The sequence below is a fragment of the Synchytrium microbalum genome (genome assembly GCF_006535985.1).
Source record: "Synchytrium microbalum strain JEL517 chromosome Unknown SmJEL517_scf0026, whole genome shotgun sequence".
Classification (NCBI taxonomy): Eukaryota; Fungi; Chytridiomycota; class Chytridiomycetes; order Synchytriales; family Synchytriaceae; genus Synchytrium; species Synchytrium microbalum.
The window spans coordinates 98,230-115,538 of NW_022158375.1; the positions used below are offsets into that span (position 1 = coordinate 98,230).

Below are 17,309 nucleotides of genomic sequence, written 5' to 3' on the forward strand. Positions count from 1 at the left end.
ATGGCCGACGAAAAGAAGGCACTCGGAGGTGGCATCATCGGCACTATCCTAGGAACCTCCACCAAAGATGGCATTGAAACCTACCCAACCGATGCAGAAGGACATGTTATGCTCCCAGCTTCATTGTCTGAACTCACACCCGAGTAAGCCTTGTACATCAATTATGACTTAGCAACCACACCACTAAGATTGAATGATGGAATAGGCAATTACACGAATACGATACCAAGCTCTTGAGAAAGGTTGATGGCCGTATCTTGCGTAAGCGCCTATGGTATATCCCAAGTTTTGCGGCAACAAACTAAAACGTTTTGCCTCTATAGCAATCATTTTCTTCTTGTACTTTGCCAAGTAAGGATGGATCTCGACGAATGCCCTTGCTCGGTGTAGATTCTGACTGGTTGAACTCGTTTTTCTTAGCTTCTTGGACCGAACCAACATATCGCAAGGTAAAAAAAAACGCGGTTACCACGTCAGCCCAAAAAATTTATTAAAAATCTCACAACATTTCCCCTCTTAGCTACCATTGCCAACTCTGAAGCTGGCCACACCATCTTCCAAACAATTGGTCTTACTTTGGATGTATGTTGTTGTTTGTCGAAAAATGAGTCATTTGCTGTTGCTGCGTTTTGCAACAGGCACTAATGGGTTTCGTTTATGTAGCAATACAATTGGGCCAATACCATTCTCTTCTTCCCTTACGTGTTGTTCGAGGTAAAGCTGCCTTCTGCTCGTTTTAAATAGTCAACATTGCAGCAATGTTGAAAGATTACTGATTAGCATCGTCGAATTCTAGTACCCATCAAACATCATCCTCAAGTGGGCAACGCCAAGTAAATGGATTGGTCGTATCGGAATAACCTGGGGTATCGTCGCCATGACATTCGGAGCCATCACTGATTACAAGGGTCTGTACATCTGTCGATTCATGCTCGGATTGATGGAAGCTGGATTATCACCTGGTGTTACGTACTATTTGACTTTCTGGTACCGACGATCCGAACGTGGTTTGCGATTGGGTGCCTTCTTCTTGGGTGGATCATTATCTGGCGCTCTCGGCGGTCTTTTGGCTGCTGGTATCTTCCAATTGGACACCAAGGGTGGTCTTTACGGGTGGCAATGGACCTGTAAGTTTGGTTTTGCGAATCATTCTGTGGCATTTGGAGGGTCGGCCAATTAATCGCTATTTCCCCATCTAGTCATCATTGAAGGAATTCCCTCAATCATTATGGGAGTTGTTACTCTCTTATTCTTGCCCGACTTCCCCCGTACTACCAAATGGCTTACACCCGAAGAACGTCAATACATGGAACATCGCCTTACTGGTTAGTGACAGCTCTTGCATTGTGGCTACATTCGACCAAACCCTGACTCTCATCATCACTTTTCAGGTGAAGCTGGTTCTGACTCTCGAGGAGACGCTTGGGTCTGGTCTGAATTCTACGCCTTCTTACGCAACCCTCTGTCCTACACTTTCTGTATCATCCAATTCTGTAACTCTGTCGCTGTATACGGTCCATCTGCATACGCTTCCGTTATTTTAAACACTGCCTTCGGTCCAGTCAAGACTGGTGGTTTGGGCTTCAGTTCCACCGCCATTGTCGCCATGGTAAGCTTGCCGACCCTGACATTTTCACCACAATTCGGTGACCGCAAGCTAACATCAATTTAATTCAGGGTGCCACCACTAACTTCTGGGGTATCATCATGTGTTTGATTATGGTCAGTTCTGCTGATTACCGTCGTGACAGATACTTCCACTTGTTGTTCGGATATGCTTGGTAAGCTTCTCGCCATGAACATAATGACTTTGCGAACAACATCTCATCAACCACTCCTTTAGCGTCTTGGCCAGTTTCGGTCTCTTCGCAACCACATACAATGACAGGCCATGGACCAAGTTCGGAGCTCGTACGTGATTGAATGGTTTTCCAGTTGTTTTGGAGGACGGTAACTAAATTTATTCTGGGACAATAGTGTTCTTGGCTAACTCTGGATTGTCCTCTGCTACTCCACTACTGATGGCATGGCGTACCGACTCGGCCTACGGAACTACATACTCAGCAACTGTAACTGCTGTCACCCTCGCTTTCGGTAACATTGGAGGAGCTGTAGCACCACAACTCTTCTTCCCATCTGCAGCACCATTGTACTTCACCACTTTCTGGATCTTGTTCGGTCTGGTTGCTCTGTCTGTGTAAGTTCTCGTCGCTAGCTAAGAGTTTGTAAACTCTTGATACTAAATCTACTCCTCTTTCAATAGTGTCTTGGTCACTGTCAACTATGCCATTGAATACTTCATCCCTGAGACATACGGCCCTAACGGTCCTTACCACTTCAAAGCACGCCACGCTGCCGCCGTCGCTCGAAGAGCTTCATTAGGAACCGTATAAATGTCATCTACTAATGTCTGGAGGGATATCTCATTAATTGTTTAAAGGAATTGGGCTTGATATCAAAGGACGCAAAAATCTTAAAGTAGAGTTTGAATTAGAGAATCGTAAGAATCGTAGTAACTTTGAACAATTTTAAAAGTAAAACTTACGTCTGAACTGCAATTGAAGCTGGTTGTCATTTAGCGAAGGCGTTTTTACTTTAATTTGTTGCAATTGATGCGATGTCACGTACAGCATCCTCGAAGGCGGTTATGCTGCTCTAGGAGATCTGTTGCGGAGGTGTCTCGTAATGTCATATAATCGCAAATGTTTCGGCTGGACCTCGAACCAAAGCTAAATGTAGGTTTGCTTGACAAAACGTGATTGTTTTTTCGTGATGCGATTGACGAAGGATTTGACTTTGAGAGCCTCGATTACAAGGGCAACATCTTCAAAAACTACCTGCTCACAATATTATCCCACTCGCCTCATGAAACCATTGGGATCAAGGAAGTATCATCACAAGAACCAAACATTTCGACGCTTTTGTGAATTTCGATTTACTGCCTGATGGAAACCAACTTTTCGCCATTGAATTCAAAGACTTTACTGAAAATCCGTCGAATGCCTTCATGCCGTCATGAACGTCGTCGTTGTCAATTGAACGACGAGATCAACATTTTGGGCAGATTGTTGAAGATTCTTTCGACTTGTCGCTCAGCATTCACAAAGTAAGGCTGTAGTGATGACGAGCATTGATTGAAACGTGTATTAACAATGAAGAAACGTCTCGAAACCACAGCAAGATGTTTACGATTGGCGACGTGGACATCACAGTGCAAGCCCAACGAGATATCTGACATATTGATGTGAAAGTGAAAAAGCCAGGGCTAGTTTGACATCTCAACATAGGCTGATGAACCTCCTTCAATGCCGTCATGGTATGCGCGGTGCTGCAGTGTAACTGAGCCTTAAAGCAAAAACCCCACCTTTCCACGAAATTTGGCTAGGCTCGTCTGGCGAAAGGGCTTTAACATAAGCAAGAACTAATTTGATCAGTTCAACGAGCATACATGCATAGTTTAACCATGGTTCAGAACAAACTGGAACTTTGTTGATCCCTAATCTCCTTCCGACAGCCTCAATGATCCCCTCGTATGCAACTTGTAACTTAAATTGCTCGTGGAATCCCCGTGACATGGTATCCTTCTGCGGGTCAAATCTTTTAGCTGGCTGATTTGCACCCCTGTGGTCGAAAAAGGAGGAAATGATGCTATGCTTTAGCTTCTTTTCACCCCTTAAACGACCCCCTTTTGCTGTCTTTCGTCAAAGCTTGCACCTCGTGACTTAGTGTAGCACCCATGGGCAAGTCAGGTTTTGCCCTCACGTTGCAAAAGGTTTCACTCCCAACATCACAAAACCCCCCAATCAACTAGAACTTGACCACAACTACAACCATGTCAGACGAAAAGAAGGGAGTGGGCATTCTTGGCACCATCGTAGGCGCTACAAGCAAAGATGGCATTGAATCATACCCAACTGATGAGGAAGGCCATGTTATGTTACCATCGTCCTTGTCGCATCTTTCTGCCGAGTAAGTTTGCCTCAATTGTAACTTAACAACCAGCTCTAAGCATAAATTCTTCTGTAGACAACTAGCTGAATACGATGTCAAGCTCCTGAGGAAGGTCGACGGTCGCATCTTGCGTAAGTACCTATTCGTTATTCGTTACCCACACACTTTGCGGCAACAAACTCTAACTTTTGCTCTATAGCAATCATTTTCTTCTTATATTTCGCCAAGTAAGCATCTAATGTGCACTAATCTCCTTGCGCGGTGCGTCTTCTGACTGTTTGTGAATCTCCCTTTGTTATAGCTTCTTGGACAGAACCAATATCTCACAAGGTACACAGTTGCCACGTCAATTTAAACCAGTTAGCAAATCTTAACATCAGCTTTGCCTTTTAGCTACCATTGCCAACTCTGAAGTCGGCCACACCATCTTCCAAACGATTGGTCTCACTTTGGATGTATGCGTCTTTGTTGATTCATAGATTTGCTTTTTAAAAACTTTTGCCACAACCATTTAACCGATTTCTCTTATTTACTAGCAATACAATTGGGCAAACACCATCCTTTTCTTCCCTTACGTTTTATTCGAGGTAATGCCCATTGTCTTTGTACTTTCACCGAAGTTATGTTTTCCACAAGCCTTGAAGGTTTCTGATGAGTTTCTACCTGCATTACTTTAGTACCCATCAAATATCATCCTCAAGTGGGCAACTCCCAGTAAATGGATTGGTCGTATTGGAATAACATGGGGAATAGTCGCCATGACATTTGGTGCTATCACTGATTACAAGGGTCTCTACATCTGCCGATTCATGCTCGGATTGATGGAAGCTGGATTGTCACCCGGTGTTACATACTACTTGACCTTCTGGTACCGACGATCTGAACGTGGTTTGAGATTGGGTGCTTTCTTCTTGGGCGGTTCTTTGTCTGGAGCTCTCGGTGGTCTTTTGGCTGCTGGTATCTTCCAATTGGACACCAAGGGTGGTCTTTACGGATGGCAATGGACTTGTAAGTTTGAGGTTCCGAGAACTTCGTCTTTAATATGATGGACCGCCAATTCATATCATTTTTCTATCTAGTCATCATTGAAGGAATTCCCTCAATTATTATGGGAGTTGTCTGTCTCTTGTGGTTGCCCGACTTCCCCCGTACTACTAAATGGCTCACACCTGAAGAACGTCAATACATGGAGCACCGTCTCACTGGTAAGGAGCAGTTGTCTGAATGTTGGCTCGCCTTGATCGAAAACTGACTCTGGTCAACTTCTGGTTGCAGGTGAAGCCGGTTCTGACTCTCGAGGAGATGCTTGGGTCTGGTCTGAATTCTATGCCTTCTTGCGCAACCCTCTATCATACACTTTCTGTCTCATCCAATTCTGTAACTCTGTCGCCGTATACGGCCCATCTGCATACGCTTCAGTCATTTTAAACACTGCTTTCGGCCCAGTCAAGACTGGTGGTCTCGGTTTCAGTTCCACCGCCATCGTTGCTATGGTGAGTTTGACGTTGCCAAGAATCTATTCAAAGGAAACCGTCAGCTAAAAGCCTTCTTTTTTTAGGGTTCTTGCACTAACTTCTGGGGTATCATAATGTGTCTGATTTTGGTCAGTTCTGCTGATCGATTCCGTGACAGATACTTCCATTTGCTGTTCGGATATGCTTGGTAAGTCTTCAGAATGGAAAGGAGTGTCTGATCGTTATTGTCATCTCAACTCAACACCTTGTATTCCATCCCTTAGTGTCTTGATCAGTTTCGCTCTCTTCGCAACTACATACAACGACAAGCCATGGACCAAGTTCGGAGCTCGTACGTGATTTGACTCACGCCAGTTTTCTTGAGAGAGTCATACTAAAATTGATCTTTTCTCGCACGTAGTGTTCTTGGCTACATCTGGATTGTCCTCTGCTACTCCACTACTGATGGCATGGCGTACCGACTCGGCCTACGGAACGACGTACTCAGCAACTGTAACCGCTGTTACACTCGCCTTCGGTAATATTGGAGGTGCCGTCGCACCCCAACTGTTCTTCCCATCTGCCGCACCATTGTATTTCACCACTTTCTGGGTCTTGTTCGGCTTGGTCTGTGTCTCTGTGTAAGTTCTTGTTGCCTGCTATGACTGTTGTCGTTCGTTGGTCAAGTTCCTGTCACTCAATCGACTGTTCTTTCTGATAGGGTCTTGGTCACTGTCAACTATGCCATTGAATACTTCATCCCTGAAACATACGGCCCTAACGGACCTTATCATTTTAAGGCACGACATCTGGCTCGACGTGCCTCATTGGGAACCGTATAAACTGCTTCTTGGTTGTCTAGTGGGTAATAATTTGTAATTGTTCAAAGTGAAGAAGTTGAGTTTGATATCGAAAAGGACAAAATCTTTAGTATGCATTGAAATAGGAATAGTACCTGAATTTAAAAGTAAAACTCACGTCTGCAGTTTCAAATGTCTCTCAGTGTGTTATTTATGAGCGAAAATTAGCGAATCGGCAGGCGGTCTTGTCGTTGAGTCCTTGCGTGCTTGCGACACGAAGCTGGAGTAGCTACGCCATCAAGCAGGTCTATTACCGACGTGATTCTCCAATAGTCAGTGTTTGGAAACCCGTCCAAAACTTTTTCTATTAGACTGTCCTGCTCAAAACCCAACTTCGACCCAGTTTCTCACAAAACGTTTATAATCTTCCAATGTTAGCAGGCAACAAGATAGATTTAATTGAAGCTTTAACCGCCCACTCGTTGGCTCTGGAACCTGTAACAGTTGACCAAGATGTGATTGTCAACAAGATCGACTTCGAGTGTGCCCTTTCACGTATCGCCATGCACGAGATGCCGTTCGTCCTTGTCTCATCAAATCCAATTACAGATCATACGGTAGTTTGAAAGCTTTTCTGCTTCATTGAGTTAATATGGGTTGACATCAAACTGGAATTTTATTTCAACAGACTACTATGGACAAGATGAACGTGGTGGAGATTGCTGGTCGGAAAGGAACTCGTTCAGTATGTGAATTTCTATTCATTTTTGCACAGGATCTATTCTAACTAGATGTTCCCCAAGTTGAAACCAGATCGACTCGAGAGCGTCAAGTTTTTGCCCATTCAGCTCGATACTGCGCGGTAGGCTCTTGATATCATATTCTCACGATATGAGCCTTATGGTACATTCCTCACGATATGAGGCTTATGGTACATTTTAACCAGACATTTGATTTCGGAATTTGCTCTTCATTACACTACTGATGACTGTTCTCAACTACAACCATTATTGATCGCTTCAACTCGTCGTCACCCCTCTCATGGCGATTCTCAAAAGATTTATATTGGAATCGAAGCAGATGACAAGATGAATTTGCACAATCGTCTCGTAGTCGATGAAGGAATCTATGCAGCTGACGAAGACGAGAATGGATGCCCTGTTTACACGAACTTGGAGCATTTCGGCCTTGGAGATCGATTAGAGAACTCATCTGCTCGAGCCAAATATGATATTCTTACAACAAGTTTGGCTGGTGTAAGTTGATTTAATCCTGGCGACATCAGCCTTGATGGTATTCTCACCGTCTTTGTGAGTTCAGGGCCAAACCAACATATTTGTCGAAGGGAAATGGGATGGAGCTCAAACTCTCTTTGAATCTCCACCTGAATCTTCTTCACTCTTTCTGGTTTGTTCCTCCATCTACCTTCATGCATCCCTATCACAATGCTGCTGACACATATTCCAATCTTTTAAATAGACTATTTCTCTGCTCCGTGAATCTAAAGGAAAGAATGAAGCGTTCCCATCAAAGAGTTCCTTAACCGAAGAACTTGAGACACTAGAAGCTTGGAACACCATAGGCGAAAACTGGGTTTCTTCTGCGTCGAACGAGCCAGTTGCAGATTATACCACCAGCTTTTTGAAACGTGAGGGTCGTTACAGTGTCTTCGAAAGCCCTCCAAGTTCACTGACAAACTTTGAACATCGTAGATGTGAAAGAGAACAACCAATCCTTGTATCACATGCCCACAGAACAGGAAGACACAGAGACTCTTGCCTTCAATCCCATGCCCGATATTCAGAAACGGAATGATTATGACTTTACCGAACAGTTATGGGACTTTTGTTGTCGTGCATCCGATAGCGATGACTTGAACGAAATCATAATGACCGTAATGGACGCACTAGAGGATCTGACATTACAACCAATCATACACAAGAGTAACTTACAAACCGCCTTGGGAGCCTTATGTCGAGATTGTCTAAAACTATCCAAAATCCAAACATCACTTGACGCATCCAAGGAACGAATATCCGAAGCATGTGATTACTGGAGTGAGAAAGCCAATGCTATGGAGTGCATGGTTGAAGTTGGGATCAGCAAATTGAAACGAGACTTCAAATATTGGGCAACCAGTTCAGATGGCGGTCCATTTGACTTGGAACCATATCTTGACGGAGCTCTGCCATTGACTGAACAGATAACTGCAATGAAGCAGTTGAATGCGGTAGTCTCGCTGCACGAAAGTATCAAATCTAATGTTAACTTGCCACAAGCTGAAATGAAGAGTCTTGTCTTGGCTGCGTTGGAGCACTTTCGACCGTGTCGTGGAGGAGATGAAGTACTGCCAGTAGAGTTTCGTATCAGAATCGCACCTTTTACTGGCATCGTCAAATCTATGATTGCTGGGTAAGCTATAGACTACACAATCGGTTGCTTGTATACGCACTGAATGACGAAGCTATAGTTTGGCGTAGATCTTAACGCTCTTTCGTTGTCTGTAGACGTGTGCCAGTTGAATGGAGTGTTACTTTAGATGGTGAGACTATTCTTTTTACCAAAACCAACCTCTTTGATGGTATGGCCGTTGCGTGATCATTTTGGGTAACATTACGATGCGGTGCTCACATTTCTTCAATAGAAACCGCCTCCAATGGCACAAATGATACAGATCACGCGGAAGTACCTAATGATGACGCGTCCATTGAGCTGGACCAGGAGTTGGATGAAAGTGTAGAAATTGTAAAAAGCTGTCAGTGGAATGTTGTGCATGTAAAACAGCAACCCGTGTAGATTATATACAGAAATAGACGAGAGATGAGCGATCTTAGTACCATATCAGCTAGAGCGCAAGGTCTCGTTGCATCACAATCTTATCTTGGAAGTAAGGATGGCTCGAAAGCTTGATATCGATCAACGACCGCAATTGGCTTCAGTTTGGCATGTAGTCTAATCATATTGACCTGTCTACTAGTTGGCAAAGTTGCGTCTATAAATGACCCAGACATCATCAATCTTGGAACGGCCGAAAATAAGCTTACATCTGCTGAAATGAGTGAGCGAATGAATGTTGTTCGCCCCGTTGTAACAGATCAAGACTTACTATATGGTACGTTAAGATTCTCATATTTTTGACTTGAACCATCCAGTTACAATCTCCTAGTTGCAATGCCTCAACTGGATGTGCGTTCGATTAGGACAATACAATGGACACGACGCACTACGACGCCAATTGGCTCACCTTCTTAATCGACACTTCAAACCATTGCAGCCTGTCTTGATCGATGAAGTTCAAGTGACGAACGGGTGTGCGTCAGCTATAAATGCAATCGCACAAGTATGTTGCGATGCTGGGGATTGCATTTTACTTCCAAGCCCTTATTACGGCGGATTCTTGTAAGTTCGGAACCGAACGTTGAGCGACTTGTACGGTCTGACTCTGATCTCTCACACCATCTGAAAACAGCAATGACACGCTGTACACTGCTCGTTGTGAGCTTGTACCGGTACCAGCAACCTCTTACAACGAGTTTCAAGTGTCTGTAGAAGACATCAATGCTACATATCAATACGCTACTGTATCCCTCGCAAAGAGAATTACTGCTATAATAGTGTGCAGTCCGAATAATCCCTTGGGCAGAACGTATTCGAAGGAATGGTTGGAGGAGGTGCTGAATTGGGCTGCAGAACGAAAGCTACATGTAATCGTTGATGAGCTGTATGCTCTCTCTGTCTGGGGGGAGACTGCAGAGCCATTTTCACCGGTTAGTGTCGTGTTGAATTCACAGATTATCGAAGATATAGCACAATTTAGTTTTTACTCATTCTTTTTTAAAGTTTACATCTGCGCTTGCCATCAAAGTACCAGATCCACTAAGGACACATGTCCTTCACGGTATCGCCAAGGACTTTTTGTCAAATGGGTTACGAATGGCGTGGATTGTGTCTCGTAATCCAGCCATTATCTCAGCGTTAGACAAACTGGGATTCTTTTACTCGACTAGCAATCTCATGCAGAACTGGATGTGTAATATGTTTTCAGACCACGCGTGGGTTGACAACTTTATAAAGACGAATAATTTGAGGATACGGGATGTGTATCTGAAAACGACCAAGTGGCTGACGGATCATGAGATACCGTTTGTGGAAGCTAATTCTGGATTCTTTATATGGATTGATTTGAGGAGGTGGTTGTTGCGTATGTATAAGTGCTGAAGCGTTGATGTGAATGTGGAGAACTCACTAAGCTTTTCTATAGCTACTGGCGCTAGTAGTACCTCAAATGCCTCATTGACACATTCAAAATCATCTTCTAAACCAATATCAACGAACTCACTTTCCGTTAAAATGGCTTCCCCAGCTACGATTGGAGCTCGACGAAAAGAGCGAGAGATTGAGCTCTTTTACGCATTGCTGCAGAATAAGATTTATATTGCACCAGGTTTGAATCAAATTATAAGGCCAAATCTTTGATTACTCGCTAAATCAGTTCTGTTGATTATTAGGCGAAGCATTCTACTGTGACGAAGAAGGCTGGTTTAGAATCATCTTTGCTGTTGAATGGCCTGTACTCCAGGAAGGTTTGGAACGAATGGCGAAAGTGTTGGATGACCGGCTAGCGAAGAGTTTTGCTGGACTGAATGTGGATTAGCTTCAAATGTACAAAATGGAGTTGGGCCAGGACCATTGAATGTTGAATAGAAACGAACTCTCAGACTAAATGGATGGCTCTGTTGTTGAGATCTTTCGTTGCAATTCCACCGCGTCTGTTTTGTGTGGGGCAACCGTGGTAGGCATTAAAATAGTGTACAGCTGTAGTTCAGCCTCTCATTTACCAATGAACTCCATTTATTGCGACTCTGTTCTGAAAATGACGTGACGCGCTGCGCGTCTCGCACCTCCAGGATTCGATTTCCCTACTTTCAACATCTCAACACAGACAAATTTGGATGAGGAAGTGAAGGACAGTGCCTACCTTCGCTTACTCACTTTGCAAAAGCAAGACATATCTATAGACGCCAGGGTCAAGGCCAGAGGGTGGGACTTCGGTCTACCATCTGATGGTTAGTTGACAGCGGAACTTTTCTAGTCATTGTCGACCGTCTCTCGCTACGAAACAAACCCTGGAGAACTCGCTGTAACAGATTGACAAGTAGTTACCACATTGGTTCATGCTAGTAGTTGTAGTGGTCAGCATTCGCGTATGTATGGGTTTTCACGTTTGCGGCAAGTTTGAGAAACATCGCGTACAACCACAAATTTTTGGGAAAGAGACCTCAAATAGGCTTGATTGTGATTTGTACACATCCATCCACACAGTCCTGCTCAAGATTTAACTGTTTTGCCCTCTTTTTGTCTCTACCTAGTTGCCCTGTTTATCCAAGATTCTCTATTGGTCCAGGTGGTCATTTGGTACGTATCAAGCAAGATCAGGCGCAGTCTCGTCATCTGCATCACCTGGTCTAGTCCCTTGGTAGCTCTAGATGTCGAACTACTCGTTTGTCATGAACGAACTCGATATCATGGGAGCAAAGTGTCGCTGACAGGCCCAGGAAGGCAGTCAAGCGATTCGACAGTGATATCTAGAAACTTATTCTCTCGTATTGAGTGGGATTCATGGTTTTGAATGTTGATCAAAAATATTTTGCGAGTAAACTTTGTTCATATAACATCATATACCCGTCTAGGTACAACACCTATTCATATTTGCACAAGCTCAAAATCCACCCATTTAAGTCTACACATGCCCTTAATCCTGTTTCCTACAGCACTGTAATCATATCCAAAGTCATTCGGATGTATCAACACGTACTTCTTTACAACACAACTCTCTGCTGTCAATGCACCAACCAACCATTCAGCGTTCATCCTCGTATTGACAAGTGACAAGGCTTTGAGATTCCTGAGCCGGCTCATGAGCACTTCTATAAACACTGGCCTACTAAAGATGGCTGAATCTATAGCAACATATTTTAAAGCCGGGCACCGTGCAGCCATCTTAATCACCACATCGTCATTTACGTATTTCGGTAGCTGTATGGCAGTCAAGTTCGGGCTGGCATTTATCAATCCGATGAGAGCTGTTTGTGATATGCGGGAACCAGGGTGGAAGATAATTGCCTTCAGGTTGCGGACACTCTGAGAGATACTATTGACTACCGCGTCATCAATCCCCTCAAAAAGCACGGTATTGAGATTCAGGTATGCTATGTTCGGGTTGTTTTCTATAAGAATGGCGATGTCCCGTCCAGTGACGTGGCTGTAATAATCAAAGGAGACTGATACGAGATTTTTCCAAGTCGAAAAGAGTAGAGGAAAGTATGCGGGACGAGCAGCTTTTCCGGGATTGTGTGGCAAGAATGTCAAGTATTTGAGCTTGGGAGTGCAGGCTGCCGTTTTGGAACTAGCCCGAGCAAGAATCGTGAATCTGAGAAAATTGAGGTCTAAACGACATGCACACTGCTGTAGTTACCTCCAATGTACAGCTATTGTTATCTTTTCTAGATTCCATATGTCGCCCTCTCTGAATAAGTGTTCCGACAAGCAGTGTCCAGGCCAGTTAAGACTCTTGAGTTTCATTAGAATGGCTCTTACACTATCTTCTATCGGCACGAGGTGCGATTCTGTAAAATTCGAAGTTACGGTCAAGGATTCGAGCTAAAATAGGAAGATTCTAGCACAAATCTTCCAAGCACCATACCATATCTCGTTTCTTACCCTTTTACAAGCTGGCAAGATTGCAAACAACGGTTCCAGTCGCGGCACAGAGTAGAGAGTTAACTCTTGTACGTTCCCATACAACTTGTCTGGGTTTGAGACAGACCAAACATCTAGCAGTGCTAGGCGTCTAGGACTGTACGATGGTGCCCAGTCAAACGATAGAGGGAGCCCTCGGAACAGTACAATTGACTGACACAATTCGAATTGTGCCGGTTGACTCCAGCATTTACAAACAAGGCAGCACCGGTATTTGGTCTGCTTGTCGCATAGATCAAAAATCCCACTAAGATAATCAATGAGTGGGTCAATGTCATTATATGCTTGATTGTTAATTAGAGAAGGAAGATTTACGAGAATGACGTAAAGATTTCAGCGCTTATGCAGTGTTTGATTTACGACCCAAAATCTTTGATGATTTTTTAGATTTTCGATGCATACCTTAAGATCTCGCGTGGCAGTCTAATAGCTCCTGGTAGATCATCCTCAGTGACGATATTTGACGTGTCCATTACTGCCAACTGGTCCCAACAATCCAACACTCTCTGTGCGTCGACACACTCTTTCAAACAATTCGCAGTCTTAAATCCAACCCAAGCAGAGTCCCAGGCAATCGCTTTCGCGGATAATTTGCAGCAGAATAGCAAGATGTTCCCAAGTAAGCTGACCGGCCTCGATTCTCCTTCCTGGAACTCACAACTCGAAACTTTTGAACAGGAAATGTTTTTGGTGCTTTGACACGACGACGACTGGCAACACTCTCCAATACACTTCCAAATGCTAATTCCAGGTATGCATCACGCGTAGATATTATCACTTTTGATGTATTACCGTTACTCTACATTCGCAAATTCAAAACATCTGAACTGAAATCACAACTCAACGCACTGAAGCCCAACTGCCATCCTATTCATGAACATGGGAGGACCGCACAATCTCGATGAAGTCGGCCCATTTCTCACAAGGCTCTTCTCCGATCCTGATCTGATTCCCATTCCATTCCAATCCTATCTCGCTCCATGGATTGCTAGAAGGCGAGTTCCCAAAATACGAGACCAGTATGCTGAAATCGGTGGCGGATCCCCCATCAAGATGTGGACGGAACGACAAGGAGAATTGGTTACGAAAGCGCTGGATGTGATATCACCTGCAACTGGTAAGCTGGGATTGAAATCGGTGAGCCACTCTATTTTTGTTGGCTGTATTCTCAATTCACCTTTATAGGTCCGCATAAGCCATATATAGCATTCAGATATGCACCACCACTGACTGAAGATACCGTAAAACAAATGAAGGCCGATGGGATTCAACGGGCTGTAGCGTTTTCTCTATACCCACAATATTCATGCTCGACTACAGGAAGTAGTTTAAATGAATTAAAAAAACACTTGGATGTGCTTGATCCTGAAAAGAGTATACGATGGAGTGTATTGGATCGATGGGCTACTCATCCTGGCCTAGTGAATGTGAGTTCGCTGTCGAGGACGAATGCCCGTATGCTGATAATGTTTTTTTTGCGCTGACACTTTCTCATTTCATCAGACATTCGTCAAGCACGTACAAGACAAACTATTAGAGTATCCTGAGAATGAACGCGATGATGTTGTCGTGCTCTTTTCTGCACATTCGTTACCGATGTCTGTTGTGAATCGTGGAGGTACGCTTGAAAATTGTCCTGCAAATATATTGTGGCCCTCAGCGCGTCTGTTTTACCTGTGAAAAAAGTTACTGACAACAAACTCCATTACACAGATCCATATCCAATGGAAGTAGCATCCACAGTGCAACAAGTGATGCAGAAAGTGGGTCCCAAGAACCCATACCGACTTGTATGGCAATCACAAGTCGGACCTGCTCCATGGCTAGGAGCTCAAACAGGCCAAGTGATTGAAGGGTATGGCAAACAAGGAAAGAAGAACCTGCTATTGGTCCCTATCGCTTTTGTATCGGATCACATTGAGACTCTTTTTGAATTGGATATCGAGTATAAGCATATCGCCACGGAGGTAACTAGAAAAGGTTGTTGGCTCTTGCTTATAGTGTGTATTCAAAAACTTTTTTTGCCTTATAATAGAATGGAGTTACTGGATTCAAACGAGCCGAATCTCTGAATGCAGCTCCATTATTTATTGATGCTATGGCCGATCTAATCAAGACCCATATTGACTCTAATCTGCCGGTATCTGCTCAGCTAAAGTTGAGGTGTCCCATGTGCACCAGTCCACGATGTGGAGCGACAAAAGCCTTTTTCGCATCTCAGCCATTAAACATTTAAACTGTATAAATTAGATTCTCATATATCATCATCCACGTCAGCATGTCCCTTTTTGTGCAGGTTGTGTTTTTGCCGCATCAGACGATTCTTTAGTGCAGAGTACTCCAAACAAGGATCGCTACAGGTAAGAACACCATCTTGATTACATGGATTACGCGTCGTGTCGTAAGTTCCGCCCTCACGTTTCCTTTCAATACCATCTTCCCTCATCACATTGAATGTTAAGCAGACTTGCCACGAGAAGCAGGACACCACTAGTATCATCTATCAACGCTTATCGAATGATGGGGAATCAAGCTAGTTCAGCAACACCGGTCAAAGAGCCCACAGTTAAGAAATCTGAAGCGGAATGGAAGGATATTCTCGATCCAGAAGCTTTTTATGTGTTGAGGCAAAAGGGCACTGAGCGACCGTTTACTGGCAAGTAAGTTATTGCATATTGCATGGCTTACAGTTGTTTTGCGTTTGGTTTGCAGTGCGCCTCTTTGACATCAACCTCGTGTGAGATTGTCGTCAGGAATATGAAGCTCACCAAACCGTTTGGTCTTAAACTAGACTCGTAAACAACCACGACCAAGGAATCTACAAATGCGCTGGCTGTGGTTCTGAACTTTTTGAGTAATCTACATGATCGCATTGTACTTGCGGTCGAACCTTGGAACTTACACCTCGTTTGCCAACGTAGGAGTACAACCAAGTTCGAATCGGGAACTGGCTGGTAATGCCGATCGTTATTGATCCTTTCGTTTGATATCTGACTCTTCTTTAATGTCAGGCCTTCGTTCTTCAAGCCTATTACACCGTCAGCCGTCACAGAACATTCAGATTACACGATGTTCATGAAGAGGACTGAAGTGGTCTGCTCGAATGTACGTCTCTGTTGGATTTACGCTACTGATTTACGATTCCAGCTTTAACTCAACCTGGTTTTGTTTAGTGTGGCGGTCATCTCGGTAAACCCAAACACGATCAACAACTCTTCAACACGTTCTGAGCTATTCTTTTATTTTAGGCCATGTTTTTTCTGATGGTCCACGTCCTACAGGTCAACGATACTGTATGAATTCTGTCTCATTGGAGTTTGAGAAGAAATGATCTTGATACAATTTCTTTCTATTTTTGGCCCGTCCATCCTATTACCTGTATCAGCTCTGCGCAATTAAATAGTCATTAAATATAAGTTTCCTTTCCATCTTCAGTTATAACTTTTCACTCGAAGCGACGCGTTTCTAACTTCGAACTTTGGAAACGTACAAGCCACATCCAAGGTCACCAAGTTTTTTCAACATTACGACTTTCTTATAAAAAGTAGAAGACAAGAGAAGATGCCACCAAAGAAGATTAAGAAGACCGCTGGTACGTTAATAAGCTGACTTCTATGTCGCATCTCTCTCCGTTGTTATTTATTAGCCTTATGTGTCAAGTTGCAGCAAAAAACCGATGTGCGATTTCCAGCTAACTTCCATCCCCATGAACAGAATCCATCAACTCGCGATTAGCGCTTGTGATGAAGAGTGGTGTCTACACTCTGGGCCACAAGTCTACCCTCAAGACTCTGAGGCAGGGAAAATGTACGTGTGCATGAAAGGAGCTTCCTTGTAAAATAAACATCAAATGTGTTGACATTATGTCTTATAGCCAAACTCATCATCATCTCTGGTAACTGCCCAACTCTCCGAAAATCCGAATTGGAATACTATGCCATGTTGTCCAAGACTGCTGTTCACCATTACTCTGGCAGTGAGTTTAATGCTCTGGTTTTTTAGCTTGGCCGTCGAGAGCTTTACAATGTCATCAAACTATATCTGATTCAAATAATTTCTTTTTCATAAACAGACAACATTGATTTGGGTACCGCCTGTGGTAAATACTTTAGGGTCGGATGTCTTTCAATCATTGACGGTGGCGATTCAGATATCATCACTTCCACCACTGCCAAAGCCGAATAAATAGTTTGCACCCGGGGTTTTGTATAGTTGCTTGGATAAAATGTGAAGAGATAGGAGAGAGGAGCTTTTTTTTGATATAAAAAGTTTGCTACTCTTTTCTCTCGAACTTTGGTCTATTTCGATCGTTTCGCACTCTTTGCTATGATGCCAAGACAAGATG

At 43.7% G+C, this 17,309-nt stretch overlaps 5 protein-coding genes across 5 annotated transcripts; all 5 read left to right on the forward strand.

Moving 5' to 3' along the window:
• Positions 1-2,393, forward strand: SmJEL517_g04127 (uncharacterized protein; the record flags this gene model as incomplete). The annotated part of the gene is made up of 13 exons (XM_031170055.1): positions 1-143; positions 206-261; positions 324-351; positions 421-449; positions 521-582; positions 664-714; positions 797-1,127; positions 1,200-1,325; positions 1,392-1,609; positions 1,678-1,781; positions 1,844-1,911; positions 1,978-2,197; positions 2,264-2,393. 13 exons carry the CDS (start codon positions 1-3, stop codon positions 2,391-2,393), a joined length of 1,566 nt encoding a protein of 521 aa, XP_031023919.1.
• A 1,439-nt stretch (positions 2,394-3,832) lies between these two features.
• SmJEL517_g04128 (uncharacterized protein) lies at positions 3,833-9,001 on the forward strand (the record flags this gene model as incomplete). The annotated part of the gene is made up of 22 exons (XM_031170056.1): positions 3,833-3,969; positions 4,027-4,082; positions 4,151-4,178; positions 4,253-4,281; positions 4,345-4,406; positions 4,488-4,538; positions 4,629-4,959; positions 5,031-5,156; positions 5,227-5,444; positions 5,510-5,613; positions 5,690-5,757; positions 5,827-6,046; positions 6,127-6,241; positions 6,577-6,822; positions 6,894-6,950; positions 6,997-7,067; positions 7,152-7,461; positions 7,526-7,612; positions 7,685-7,853; positions 7,918-8,617; positions 8,713-8,786; positions 8,850-9,001. The coding sequence occupies 22 exons, from the start codon at positions 3,833-3,835 to the stop codon at positions 8,999-9,001; spliced, it is 3,411 nt and encodes a 1,136-aa protein (XP_031023987.1).
• A 24-nt stretch (positions 9,002-9,025) lies between these two features.
• SmJEL517_g04129 (uncharacterized protein) lies at positions 9,026-10,859 on the forward strand (the record flags this gene model as incomplete). Its single annotated transcript, XM_031170057.1, has 7 exons — positions 9,026-9,092; positions 9,183-9,317; positions 9,406-9,604; positions 9,675-9,972; positions 10,046-10,406; positions 10,467-10,649; positions 10,714-10,859. The coding sequence occupies 7 exons, from the start codon at positions 9,026-9,028 to the stop codon at positions 10,857-10,859; spliced, it is 1,389 nt and encodes a 462-aa protein (XP_031023920.1).
• Positions 10,860-13,573: 2,714 nt separating this feature from the next.
• Positions 13,574-15,200, forward strand: HEM15 (protoporphyrin ferrochelatase; the record flags this gene model as incomplete). Its single annotated transcript, XM_031170058.1, has 7 exons — positions 13,574-13,583; positions 13,643-13,715; positions 13,819-14,081; positions 14,150-14,391; positions 14,468-14,582; positions 14,678-14,931; positions 15,000-15,200. 7 exons carry the CDS (start codon positions 13,574-13,576, stop codon positions 15,198-15,200), a joined length of 1,158 nt encoding a protein of 385 aa, XP_031023944.1.
• Positions 15,201-16,525: 1,325 nt separating this feature from the next.
• Positions 16,526-17,149, forward strand: SmJEL517_g04131 (uncharacterized protein; the record flags this gene model as incomplete). Its single annotated transcript, XM_031170059.1, has 4 exons — positions 16,526-16,556; positions 16,679-16,771; positions 16,839-16,940; positions 17,037-17,149. The coding sequence occupies 4 exons, from the start codon at positions 16,526-16,528 to the stop codon at positions 17,147-17,149; spliced, it is 339 nt and encodes a 112-aa protein (XP_031023943.1).
• Positions 17,150-17,309: the final 160 nt, after the last annotated feature.